We start from the raw sequence: 12331 nt of genomic DNA, 5'->3' as shown, positions 1-12331 counted from the left end.
CAGGGAGACGACGCACCTGTCCCACTGTGACAGGATTGCCTGCTGAAGAGGTCATGAGTGGAATTTGGCGAAGGGAATCGCTTCCAATGTTGCTACCATCCTCCCCAGAACCTTCATGGCCGATCGGAAGGAGGGAAAATGAGGACCTTGGAGCAAGCGTACGTCTCGACGAAGGATGGATCTCTTGTCTTCGGGAAGGAAGACTTTGGTCTGACGAGTGTCGAAGAGCATGCCCAGAAAGATGAGGCGCTGGGAAGGAACAAAACAGGATTTCTTCCTGTTGAGAAGCCACCCGAAAAGGGCTAGAGTGTCGAGGACGATGGACAGGCTCTCGTGAGCCTGAGAAAAGGACGGAGACTTGATGAGGATGTCGTCGAGGTACGGAAAAAGTACCAGTCCCCTGACCCTCAAGATGGCCATCAACGCTGCCATGATCTTCGTGAAAACCCTGGGAGCGGTTGCGAGACCGAACGGCAGGGCGACAAACTGAAAATGCTCCTGATGTACTGCAAAACGCAGGAATCTGTGATGTCCTGGGAGGATCGGGACATGGAGGTAGGCGTCCTGGATGTCGATGGAGCACATGAATTCCTGAGCCTCCATGGAAGCAATTACTGAACGAAGGGACTCCTTCCAGAAGTGTCTCAGACGAACCCTCCTGTTCAGCAACTTGAGATCCAGAATGGGACGAACCTTTCCGTCTTTTTTTGGTACCACAAAAGATTCAAATAGAATCCTGTGAACCGTTCTTTTTCTGGAACAGGAACGATTACCCGGATTCGAGGAGGGAAGCGATGGCTGCAAAAAAACCCGGAACTAGAGCGGGGTCTCTTGGAGGGCGGGATTCGAAGAAACGATCCCGGGGCCGAGAAATGAACTCTATTTTGTAGCCCGAGGATACAACTTCCCTGACCCATGCGTCCTCAACTGAGGAGATCCAGACGTACCTGAAAAAGAGAAGACGGCCGCCCAGCTTGGGAGGAGCGCTGGGGTCTTGCCGTGAGTCATGCTGAGGTGGATCTTCCAGTCCTAGACCTGGAAGATCTACCTTGGGAGTAGCGGGGACGCCAGGAAGGAGTGGGTCTAAAGTATACCGCCTTCTTCTCTTGACGTGCCTGTGGCTTCTGCTGCTGCTGGGAAAAGGAGTTTGACGCCGCAAAGCGACGAAAAGGTCGAAAGGGCCGAAATTGACGCCTAGGAGGAGGCCGGCGAGGTTTAGACTGGGGAAGAAGAGAACTTGTGCCCCCGGTGGCGTCCTTAATGATTTGGTCCAGCTTAGAGCCAAAGAGACGAGAACCTTGAAAAGGCAGGCTGGTAAGGAACTTTTTAGAAGACAAATCCGCCTGCCAGGCCTTGAGCCAAACGGTCCGGCGGATGGCAACGGCATTGCTGGACACCTGAGCCGCACAAGATGTGGCGTCCAGTAAGGCAGAGACCAGGTATTCACCCGCATGAGAAATCTGGTTGGCAAGCTCCGCCAGCTGTCCGGGTGGAGCTCCGTCCAGGATGCCCCGACGGAGTTGTTTGGCCCATTTAGATATGGATTTAGAAAACCAAGTGGAAGCAAAGGCCGGGCATAGAGTAGCTGCAGCCGCTTCAAAGGCTGACTTCGCAAAGGATTCTATGACTATCGTTAGAATCTTTTAGAGATGCTCCGCCGGACAGTGGGAGGACCATGTTGGTGGACAGCCTGGTAACTGGAGGATCCACCGAGGGAGAAACAGTCCAATTGGCGGGAAGTTCTGGAGAAAAAGGATATAAAACGCCAAGGCTCTTTCCCCTCTGAAAACATCTGGTCAGATTCTCTATTTCTCTGGTCATGATCTCCTCAAATTCAGGGTGAGGAGCGAAAAATTTGGAAAATGGTTTAGACCGTCTAAACGAAACCGCCTGATCTGCAGGTTCCGTAGAGGAATCTTGGATGCCACAGGTCTGATTTACCGCTTCAATGAGGTTCTGAACCATATCCCTCATGCTAGCTATTTGCAGGGCTGTGGAGTCGGTAAGCCACAGTTGCGACTCCGACTCCTGGATTTTATCAGGTTCTGACTCCGACTCCTTCATAAATGGCCAATTCCTAACAATAAATTTACTGTTGTCAAATATTAACATCGTGCTTATTCAGCTTCTCACCATCATATAAGTAATCACACCACTTAGAGCAAAAACTATATTTGTTAGAATACAATTAGAATATAGCACATAACTATTATAAACTTTTCTAAACTCTTGTAAGTAAATATGCAATAAACACTTATGCAGTTAAGAAGAAGAAATCTATAAATTTGTCCTCAGAAAAAAGGATTGCCTCGGTCAGATCCTCCTTCATGGATGCTCTCAAATCTGATCTAATTATTTTGAGAGCAGAGAACAACCTCTCTACACTAACTTGGGTTGGTGGCAAAGCACTAACCACTCGGGCAACATCTCTGACAATGTCAGGATACAGAGGAATTGCTTGTTGCACTGTTATTTTTGATGAAGGGTCCAATTTCTCAATTTCTTTTAGTGCACATGAAAAATTCTGCTGAAATGTACTGGCTGTGTTCTTTGATGGGGATGACTCTTCTATGCGGGAACGCATTTGCCTTGTGATCCAAATATTTTTCGAAATTAAATTCTTCATCAGTTGACGAGGGTTTCAGTTTCATACATTCATACATTGTAAGTAGGGGGTTGGGGCAGCATGAGGTTAACCAAGTATAAGATTAGATAAGGGCAGAGGAGAACAGTGACACACAAGAAGTAAGAAATGTCTATCTCCAGCAGAACTGCTTATCACTGTTGTTCATAGTTTGATAGAACATATATATTTGAGTAACATTTATAAAATTCATATTAAAGTTCAATTATGAAATATTAATACTTTTTTTTTTAAAGCTGGAGTCGGTACATTTCTACCGACTCCAATCAAAACTAACTCCGACTCAGACTCCACAGCCCTGGCTATTTGGTTAGAATCCAGCTCCGAAATGTACTCCGAAGGCGCATCAGAGAACGCCTCGCCTGACTCAGGGGAGGAAGACCAGGGAGAGGCCGACCGCAGAGAAGGACCATGTGGCGAGATTGAACGAGAAGAGGACTCATACCGGCGTTCCTGTCTGGATCTTTTGCGGCCTATAACGGTAGGCTCGGACGGAGCCTCCTGCGACCCGCCGGCTACTGCGGGGGTCTGCAGGGGCAACCTATCAAGCACGGACCCAAGGGTTTGAGAAACCTGTGTTAGATCCGCTACGGATTGAGACAGAGAGGAAGCCCAGGCTGGAGTGGAGGCTTCGCTCTGTGGCGGAACAGGAGGGTCCTGAGCGGTGGGCATAATGGGGTTGCTGCAGGTCTGACAGAGGGGAGAGGACAGACCTGAGGGAAGTTTGCTAGGAACGGACTTCTGAGCACGCTTGTGTACTAGGATCTTGGTACTGCTGAGGGATCTATGAGGATACGGGGTGGCAGTACACGCCGTACTCATAGTCCGTATTGTGGGATTACAGGTGTGACTGTTCACCCTGTATCCCTCTGGAAACCTGTAAGAAAACGACGCACATTGAGGTAGATAAGGGTCTAATGAAAGACCCGTGTCCACCTCCTACTGACACTAAGCTAAACTGAGGTTCATAATGCCAGTCGGTGGGTTGTACACCGCAGAGGATGAGCTAACTTTTTTTGTGCAGTGTCAGCCTCCTAGTGGCAGCAGCATACACCCATGATTCCTGTGTCCCCAATGAGAGGCGTTAGAGAAACAATTGTTTTCTGCAGCACACATCCTGTTCACACTAAATAATGTGCCAAATAGAATGACTATTTAAGCCAGCTAAATAAATCATTGCACCCAACGAACGAGAGTTTTGCCCATTAATCAGGCGATTGCGGCCTGTTTATGTAGCCCGATATTTGAGAACGAGCATTCCCAAAAATGCTTGATCCCCAATAAGGTGCCCATCTAAAATATTAAGGGGCAATCACTTTTTCACACAGGCCCTGTAGATTTGCATTTATTTTTCCCTTAATAATAAAGACTTTCATTTAAACACTGCATTTTGTGTTTACTTGTGTTATCTTTGCCTAATATTCAAATTTGTTTGGTGATCTGAAACATTTAAGTGTAACAAAGATGCAAAAGAATAGGATATCAGGAAGGGGTAAACACTTTTTCCCACAACTGTATGTGTTATACATACTTGGGGTTTGTTGGTTTCTGAGCCAGGACTGGCTTGGGGGTATGTATGTGTTATACATACTCCCAGGCATAAGCGGTCTAGTGGGCACAGCCTCACTCCATACAAAAAGTATGGAAGAGAGGCTGTGCCCACTGGCCAGGAATATGTATAACTTATACAAACCTTCCAGTCCCGGCTTAGAAACCAATAAATCCCCGCAGTGCACAGTGCGTGCGCTGGTGGGATTCATAAGTCTGCAGTAAGAGGGACTGCAGACTTACCCATTTGGACCAAACAACCCCTTTAAATTACTGGAAGAAATCCACTCACAGTGTATTTAATACACAATTCTCTAGTAAATGGTGAGATTACATTTTGGTGACAGATGCTCTTCAAGAGCTCTTATTTTAGCTCCTTACCTCGTTGGCCTCGTTCTTGTTTTGACTTTGTGTGCAGGGAATGAATATATTCTCTCTTTGTTCAAAAGGACATCCCTGGCTTTTAGGTAGTGTCTCACAGCAAGGAAGATCTACAACAGCAACTTCCTGAACAGTCACATCCCACCGAGAGGATAAGCAAACTGCAGGGATTTCATTTTCTTGCAAAGAGGTGTTAACTATAGGCTTCAAACACGAGAAAGCAAGTGGATGTTCTAGATTATTCTTCTGCTGAACAAAGGGATCAAGAGGCAGATTGAAGTTATCCTTTTTCACAGTAGAAACAAAGTAATGCTTAGGGCCATCTTCCAGCTTGAAGGAACAGCTTGATAATTCTACATCATTCTTGTACTGGGACAACCTACACGGAGGTATTGGATCATTTGTTTGCGGAGTGAACAATGAAAACGGAAGTGCCAGATGTTCTTGATGAATACTTCTGGGTTTAAAAGTAAGATTAAGGTTCTGAAAAGGTAGGCTTAAAAAGTAAAAAAAAAACAAAATCAACACATTTTTATGATGAATAAATAGTGTCAAGTCATAAAAGACATTTTGACCTACCTGTATGTATTCAGTTGAGGAATACTGTTTGGACTCAATGGAGTTGGACTTCTACACACACTTTAAAAAAGACAAACAACAAAACACAAAATCAATAAAAATGGAAAACAAGATTAATAAGGGGAATTTAGTTTATTGACACTATCCAAAAATGTCACTGTGTATCCTTCATGGTAAAGGTTCTGCTACCAATTGTAGAAACCCAGCAAATGTGAAGCTCAACCTTTTCTTGCTTAAGAAAATTTACAAATCCTAAAATGGAAATATTTTGCATTGAGTAGAAGCTTTTCTCAATGTAAGTGACATAATGAAAGAACAACTACAGTATATATCAAACTAAGATCCAGTCTATGCTCATAGATACCCAAAACAAACAAACAAAAAAAAACCCATAGGTGATTACCTGTTGATGTTGCTGCTCTGGCTTGGCAGCCAAACATTGCAGTTTGGATGATTGTTGGCACAATCAGAAGAGAAGGCAGAAAGGCCATGTCGACTCCAAGTAGAAAGAACACGACCCAGAGAAAATGCGAATGAGGAAAACTGATCTTTCTTTCTTGAAAACTGAGGCAGTGACCCCTTAAGTCCATGTGCAAATTGTGTCACAGAATGTTTTTGGACGGTGGGAATTCGACTTCCTAGATTCCTCCTCCTAGTCCACAACCTGTAACATCCAGGGGATGAAAGTGCAAGAACTGTGTGAAGGCCAAGCATGGAACATCCAGACTTTGTGAGAGATCTCCTTGGATGGTTGGATTCTGAACTCAATTCTAAAGACCTAAACTGTGGGTTCCACTGTGTGAGGAGGTGAACGCTGTCACTGTCTTCTGGCACATGAGAAGATAGGAAAAGCGAAAGTGTCCATTCTGAAAGCTCTGATGACTGAGTAGAAGACTGAGGACTTCCTAAAATAAAGTCTGGGGGATTAAATGTTAGGAAGTCTGACAAGCAGCTAGGATCCATCTTTATATGGAAAGAGAGAGGGAATGTTAAATTATCACAACTGTTAAAAGAAAACATATCACCTAGATGGCTAAAGCAAGTTTTAGAGTAAAGATTCATAGACTGAGAAACAAGGCGGTCTCTATTTGATGTAAGGCACACATTTTCTTGCCAAAGTTGCCCTGGCTGGGAGTTCATTTTCATACTGACACATGAAAAAACATTTAGCAGTTTCCTTGCCTGAATCTTCACACCACTATAGGGAACAACCTTCAAGTTGCTGGAGACACTTTTTAATTTGGATGGAGCAAAAAGTTTATTAGCAATTTTGGACAATTTGTTTAATAGCATATGATCTTGTGAGCTTTTCTGGAAAGGTGGAGGTCTTTGGGAAACAGTGCTTCCACTAGTTATTTTGGAGAAAAAAGGCTTAGAAGTCTGACTGAGATGTAGATGCTTTGTTGGCAGGGATTTATACTCAAAATTAATATTTCCAGGGTTGTCGATTTTCAAAACTGAAGAACTTTTGCAGGTCTGACCGACGATGTTAAGAGGCAAGTTTTTGGGGGCTGAAAAACTTTTACATTTTCTGTTTGACTGACTTTTCATACGGACGTTGGTGCCCAAGCAAGCGCCACTTCTGATGGTCCTTAATGGTTCTTTTCTTTTACATGCTTGTCCAGGTTCTGATAGGTGGGGGGTTTCTGATTTTTGAGAAAACTTTTCAACATAGTTCAGCAAGCCAGAACTGGCAAGGGCAACATCCTTACTGTTCAAAATCTTTGGTCTTTTTACTTGCTGTGGTGTAGAGTAGTTAAGGCTCTGAGGTGCAGGTCTCAAATGATATTTCCTTCTAATTTCAGTTGTACTAAACATCCCAATGTGACATACCGCAGACTGCAAATTGCTGGAAGAAAGCTCTAGACAATCATTTATTGACTTGTCCCGAATCTTAATTTTTGCATTGAATAGATTTCTTTGGAACTTTACTTGTGTGGCTTTAGTTTTAATTGCACTAACTGCTTTCACTGGCAAGGGCTTTCTCTTGGGTGACAAAAATGTCTTCATGTGCAGCATTAATGGGTTTTGATTTTTATTTAAAACAGCTGGTTGCACACTTTGTGTTGGAACATTAACATCTGCTGCCAAAATCTTCATACAGTGTAGAGAATCTGCAGATTTAAATGGTTCTTCAAGTGTGGTGCTGTGTCTTGGCCAAAGTTTTGTATCTTGCTTTAATAAGTTTAATTTACTTAGATCATCCAGAATTTGTACTGATGAACTAGCATGGTCACTGACATGCAGCTGTATTTGATCTGAAAAAACTTCACTTTGGCTCCTCTCCTTATTCTTGCACCCAGTTGGGGATACAGTAGAGGCTGGTAAACAAGTTGGTAATAAAAAAGAACAGTCACCAAGATGCCTACTGGATAAAGACATATGGGGCATAGGTTTTTCTTGTAGGAAGCGCTTATTTGTTTGTTTTTCACCTGCATGTTTAACATCAAATAACTGAGCTAATACAGAATTGTTATGCATATCTACAGATACAGAAGACTCACATAAAGCAACAGAATTAAAATGACAAAGGTCTTCTGGCTGGTTGCTGGTGAGGGACACGTTTGATATTCTGTCGTCATGCACTTTAACACTGTGATGTTCAGCCTGGCAAGGAAAGGAATCAGCCGAGACGTTACACTTATGTTGTTTTGCCAAAAATGTATTAACTTTGCTTAAATAATCTAGAACGGGCTCATCTTGTTTACCACTATACTGGTTCAAAGATACTACTTCATGTGGTCTCTTGAATGCTTTAAGTATACAGTCATCTCTCATAGAAACGTTAGGTGGTTCTTCTAAGAGGCAATCTTCTGTAATACAGACTTTAAAATAATTTTCTTTTTTTTCAAGATCTTTCTGGGGGTTAGCATTTTTGGGCTCCATTGGGGACAACATTGAATTTACTTCAGGCTTTAAAGAGAGAGAATTCCACACATCTGTATAAGGTACCAGAGCATACGATGGGGTCCTACAGTGCCCTACTGTCTGACAAGGCACTTTCAAGTAATCGGAGGGGAAGACCAGTTCTTTTATTGTTACTACCACATTTGATTGATCGTGAGACGTTGAAGTCTGATCACAATTAATGGCATTATCATTGACTGCTCTGGAATCGCTTAAAACACAACTTGAGTCTTCTCTGTCCAAACACTGAAGATCTTTAACAATTAGAAGGGGTGATATTGAGTCATGTATCGCAGCTGGTACCGTGTCACAAAGCCCCTCCGACTGTGTGCCAGAAAGTTTCCCAGGTCTATCTGATAGACGTAACTTCATAGTCTGTGGGATAGTGCATGGATTGACTTCTGTTTCACTGCCATCAACTACAGAAAAGCTGATTGAAGATTTTGCATATAAATGCTCTGCACATACACTTGTCAGTGGAGCTGAACACAATACCTTGCGCGGACTTACATCAGAATGTGTCAATTCATTGGAAGACCATGATGAATTTTTATGACCAGCAGGCGCGTCATCACTTAGAGGTGAGTTACAATCAATCAGGCTACAGGAAAAAGAATATACTTCAGTGTCCCAATCTTTGGCACCAGTCAAATTTTGAAAACAAGGTTGAAGATTTGGTTTGAAATCCCGAACCTCTTCTAAGTCCTCTAGAAATGTGCTCTCATTTTTAAACATAGATTTATCATCCTGTGGTCCAACCTTTGATGAGTCAGACTGTATGTTGTCAAGCCTTGTGCTAACAGTTTCTGAAGAACTGGTTCCAGAAAGATATGTGACTGAAATGTCATTATTTTGAATCTCTTCTGAAGAGGTGATCTCAATTTCTTGCTGAACAGACTCCAGACACAATGCCATATCCATATTGCTTGGGACATTTATATCAGTTGTATTTGGTTCCAGCCTTTCCATTAGGGAAGTTGTTGAATTAACTTCATGTATGCAGATAAATTCTGCCTCTTTGCAAATAGACGTTCCATGAAAATGTGGAGGGACTTTCGGAGAATAACTAAAGTCAAAAGTTCTGTGGGTTGATGTCAAGTGTTCAGCTTCAAGGCACTTTACAGAATCTCCTTGTTTTGTGCTATAAGCTGGACATTGGTGACTCTGTGACTTTAACACAGTACAATTGTCATGAAGAAATCCTTCAGGAGAATCATCTACTGATGCCTGGGTCTTTGTGGATGCTAAACTGACAGTTTTGGTTAAAATTTCCACAGAATGAGATATCTCCAGGCCTGAAGACTCATCTTTATGAGGTTCACTTGGCAGATTAACCACTCTCTCACTCTGTAAAACTGACCCAGTGCCCATAACTTCCATACCTGCAGCTTTATCAGTCATCTTGGATATAGGATCACTCAAAGCATGATCATCTGCAAGAAAAAAAAAAAAGGAAAAGAGCTGAAAGTATATAGAATAAGACAAGCATTCACAACATCTTATTCTACTTTTCCCCAAGGTATTAAACAGATCCTCCTATCATATTCTTACACTTGCTACTTTCTTTGGTGTGTGGCATGATGCCACATTTGGTTACAGGATGGAAAAGCAATTCAGTGTAGACTTACATAAGTAGCAAAATTACCACTTTCTACACACTATCCTTACACATTAAAGGAATAGTAGTTTATACGACAGTAAAAAAAATTATATATACCTGCCATGCAGGAAAATACGTGCACCTAATTTTACGCAGAATAAACACACATTCTTCTGGTGCCATGGCATGCTGCAAGAAGTCGAAATGCATTCTGTGAAGCCTGCACCCCTGAAATATTTCCATTTGGAAAGAAACTCCACTCCATATAATGAAAAACATTATCCAAACAATCCATATGTAATTCATAATATTGGCCCCTCTCCTTCATATACTATTTAATATTTTTAAATGACCCCTTCAATGTACCACATAGAATGGATTTAAACAAATGCATTATTTCAACATCAGAATCATGAATGTGCAGAATTTCTTCATATTGGTGCACGGTATTGCTTGGTTCTAAATTTGGAATCTATATCTCAAGCCTACTATATAAAAAGCAGAAGTGAAATAGGTCTACCTGGCATTGGTACAGTATATACATATGCAATTAAATCAGATGTAAATAAAAAAAATTGTTGGAAAAACAAATAGCTAAAGTTAATATAGAGTATGACAACTGAAGTAACCCCTTCCTGGCCAATGACATACCATTACTTTGTGGTAATGGAGTTCAAGAAAAGCACATCCAGCCCATGAATGGCAGCGCTTCCCAGGACTCACATTCAAAGATGATATTTCATATTTTTTTATTTCATAACTTTTATCCCAGTCTCAGAAACTTGATTTGGGGTGTGGACCAAGTTCAGGAAAAACTTGGTCCACACCCCAAATCAAGTTTCTGAGACTGGGATAAAAGTTATGAAATAAAAAAAAATATGAAATATCATCTTTGAATGCGAGTCCTGGGAAGCGCTGCCATTCATGGGCTGGATGTGCTTTTCTTGAACTACTCATCCTGTGTGAGCCTTACTCAGGCTCTCTCACTTGGATCCACCCAAGGCAAGCTGCAAGCCCTGTATATTGAAAAGTATCTCAGAGGGAATTTGGAGGATACACGATCTAAAGCCATTTTAGTCTTTTATCAGGTGAGTGCATAAAATTGTGCACCCTTTAAAGACTATAATATTGTGTTTACGCACTTAGGGCGCCGCGATTTGTCTTTTCTTCTCTCCCAAACAGGGTTTTTTTGTATATTTGTGGTAATGAAGTCATTCCTGTGAACTGATGCAATAGTGTGACAGCACAAATGAAGTGTCCTTGCAATAAGCGAGCGGTCTCCAATACTGACCACTTAACATTGATGCTTGACTTAAGTGGTTAGACCGAGGGAGGCGTCTCTATCTGTGTCCTCCCATTGAGTCCACAACACCAGTGATTGCATCTAATGGGTTATTATGGCAGGTGTGGTCAGTTTCCCATCTTACCACATCTATAAGAGCTTACCTGTGGGGTTTTAAGGCTCAAGCATATAACGGTACAGGGGCGCTTACTGACAAAGTGTGTGGCATTCAGGTTGTAACGGTTAGCGGTGAGTCTTTCCTTAAGGGGTTGAACATTAAACAGTACAGAGTAGGTTTGTGTGTTTATGAAGACCGAGCTGGTCAATACATTTTTGAAAGACCACCAACAGATCTCACAAACTTGCAATGAGGACCTTTTTCATATATAATCCTGGTATCTTTTGATGACAGGAATCTTACAGTAAAATTATCCTTGCCGTTATCACAAAACCTAATAGATAAACAATTCAGTGTGAACAAATGTTTGGTGATCTACGCAGCTTTGAGTGACAGCAAATCTGTACATTAAAGAGTGGTCACATTTTCAAGGTGAATGGAACGGTAATAAGAAACTAATCAATGTCTAAAAAAGGTAAACTATTAAGAGCCTACACATGTGAAAAAGTCATATGCTCTCACCATGGATGGCTGAGACTGCTATTGACCGACAGGTCTTCTCTAGTGATGAGCGAGTATACTCGTTGCTCGGGTGGATTCTGAGTATTTGTTAGTGCTCGGAGATTTAGTTTTTGTCACACAGCTGCATGATTTACGGCTGCTAGCCAGCCTGAGTACATGTGGGGGCTACCTGGTTGCTAGGGAATCCCCACATGTATTCAAGCTGTCTAGCAGCCGTAAATCATGCAGCTGAGTTGGCAAAAACTAAATCTCCGAGCACTCACAAATACTCGGAGACCACCCGAGCAACGAGTATACTCACTCATCACTAGTCTTCTCACAAAGAATAGTGTAGCATATCAAAAATCCAGTACTAGACACTGCCTGTTTCAAGTTTTTGTTAGAATCAGATGCTCCTATTTAATGCATCACATTAACAACACAATGCCACTTTTAAAGACATCCATAACTAATCTATTCAATTGAAACACTACCTTTCACATGGAACTGATTTGTCACGTCACGTGCAATTGAGATATTCAGGAAGTCCTCTCTGATCGGCAAATCTGTAGACTCGGCCTTAAAACAAGTAAGCAACAATTTTACTGAAGCAATCAAACTATAAAGATAAATTTACAGAAGAACAGAGTTTGCAAAATTACCGTAATAAATCACTTGCATTGTTTATTCGGTTTCCAAACAGCAGCAAGGACTGCTGTGGTGTGGTTAGGTCTCCTAGATACCCTTATCTAAAATGGCAGTCAGCATTGT

General features: G+C 42.0%; 1 protein-coding gene across 2 annotated transcripts in view; it reads right to left on the bottom strand.

Annotated features, from left to right (window-relative positions):
- Positions 1 to 12331, bottom strand: part of PRR14L (proline rich 14 like) — a 92052-nt gene that overhangs the window by 75843 nt on the left and 3878 nt on the right. For both annotated transcript variants that reach the window (XM_069757680.1, XM_069757691.1), the window contains exons 3-6: positions 12055 to 12139; positions 5556 to 9492; positions 5153 to 5212; positions 4574 to 5069 (exon numbers count right to left, since the gene is read on the bottom strand). In XM_069757680.1, the coding sequence (XP_069613781.1) occupies positions 4574 to 5069; positions 5153 to 5212; positions 5556 to 9492; positions 12055 to 12139 (4578 nt within the window). The remainder of the gene's footprint in view (positions 1 to 4573; positions 5070 to 5152; positions 5213 to 5555; positions 9493 to 12054; positions 12140 to 12331) is intronic.

The sequence above is a fragment of the Ranitomeya imitator genome, chromosome 1 (genome assembly GCF_032444005.1).
Source record: "Ranitomeya imitator isolate aRanImi1 chromosome 1, aRanImi1.pri, whole genome shotgun sequence".
In the NCBI taxonomy this organism is placed as follows: Eukaryota; Metazoa; Chordata; class Amphibia; order Anura; family Dendrobatidae; genus Ranitomeya; species Ranitomeya imitator.
This window is presented reverse-complemented; position numbering and strand designations above follow the sequence as displayed.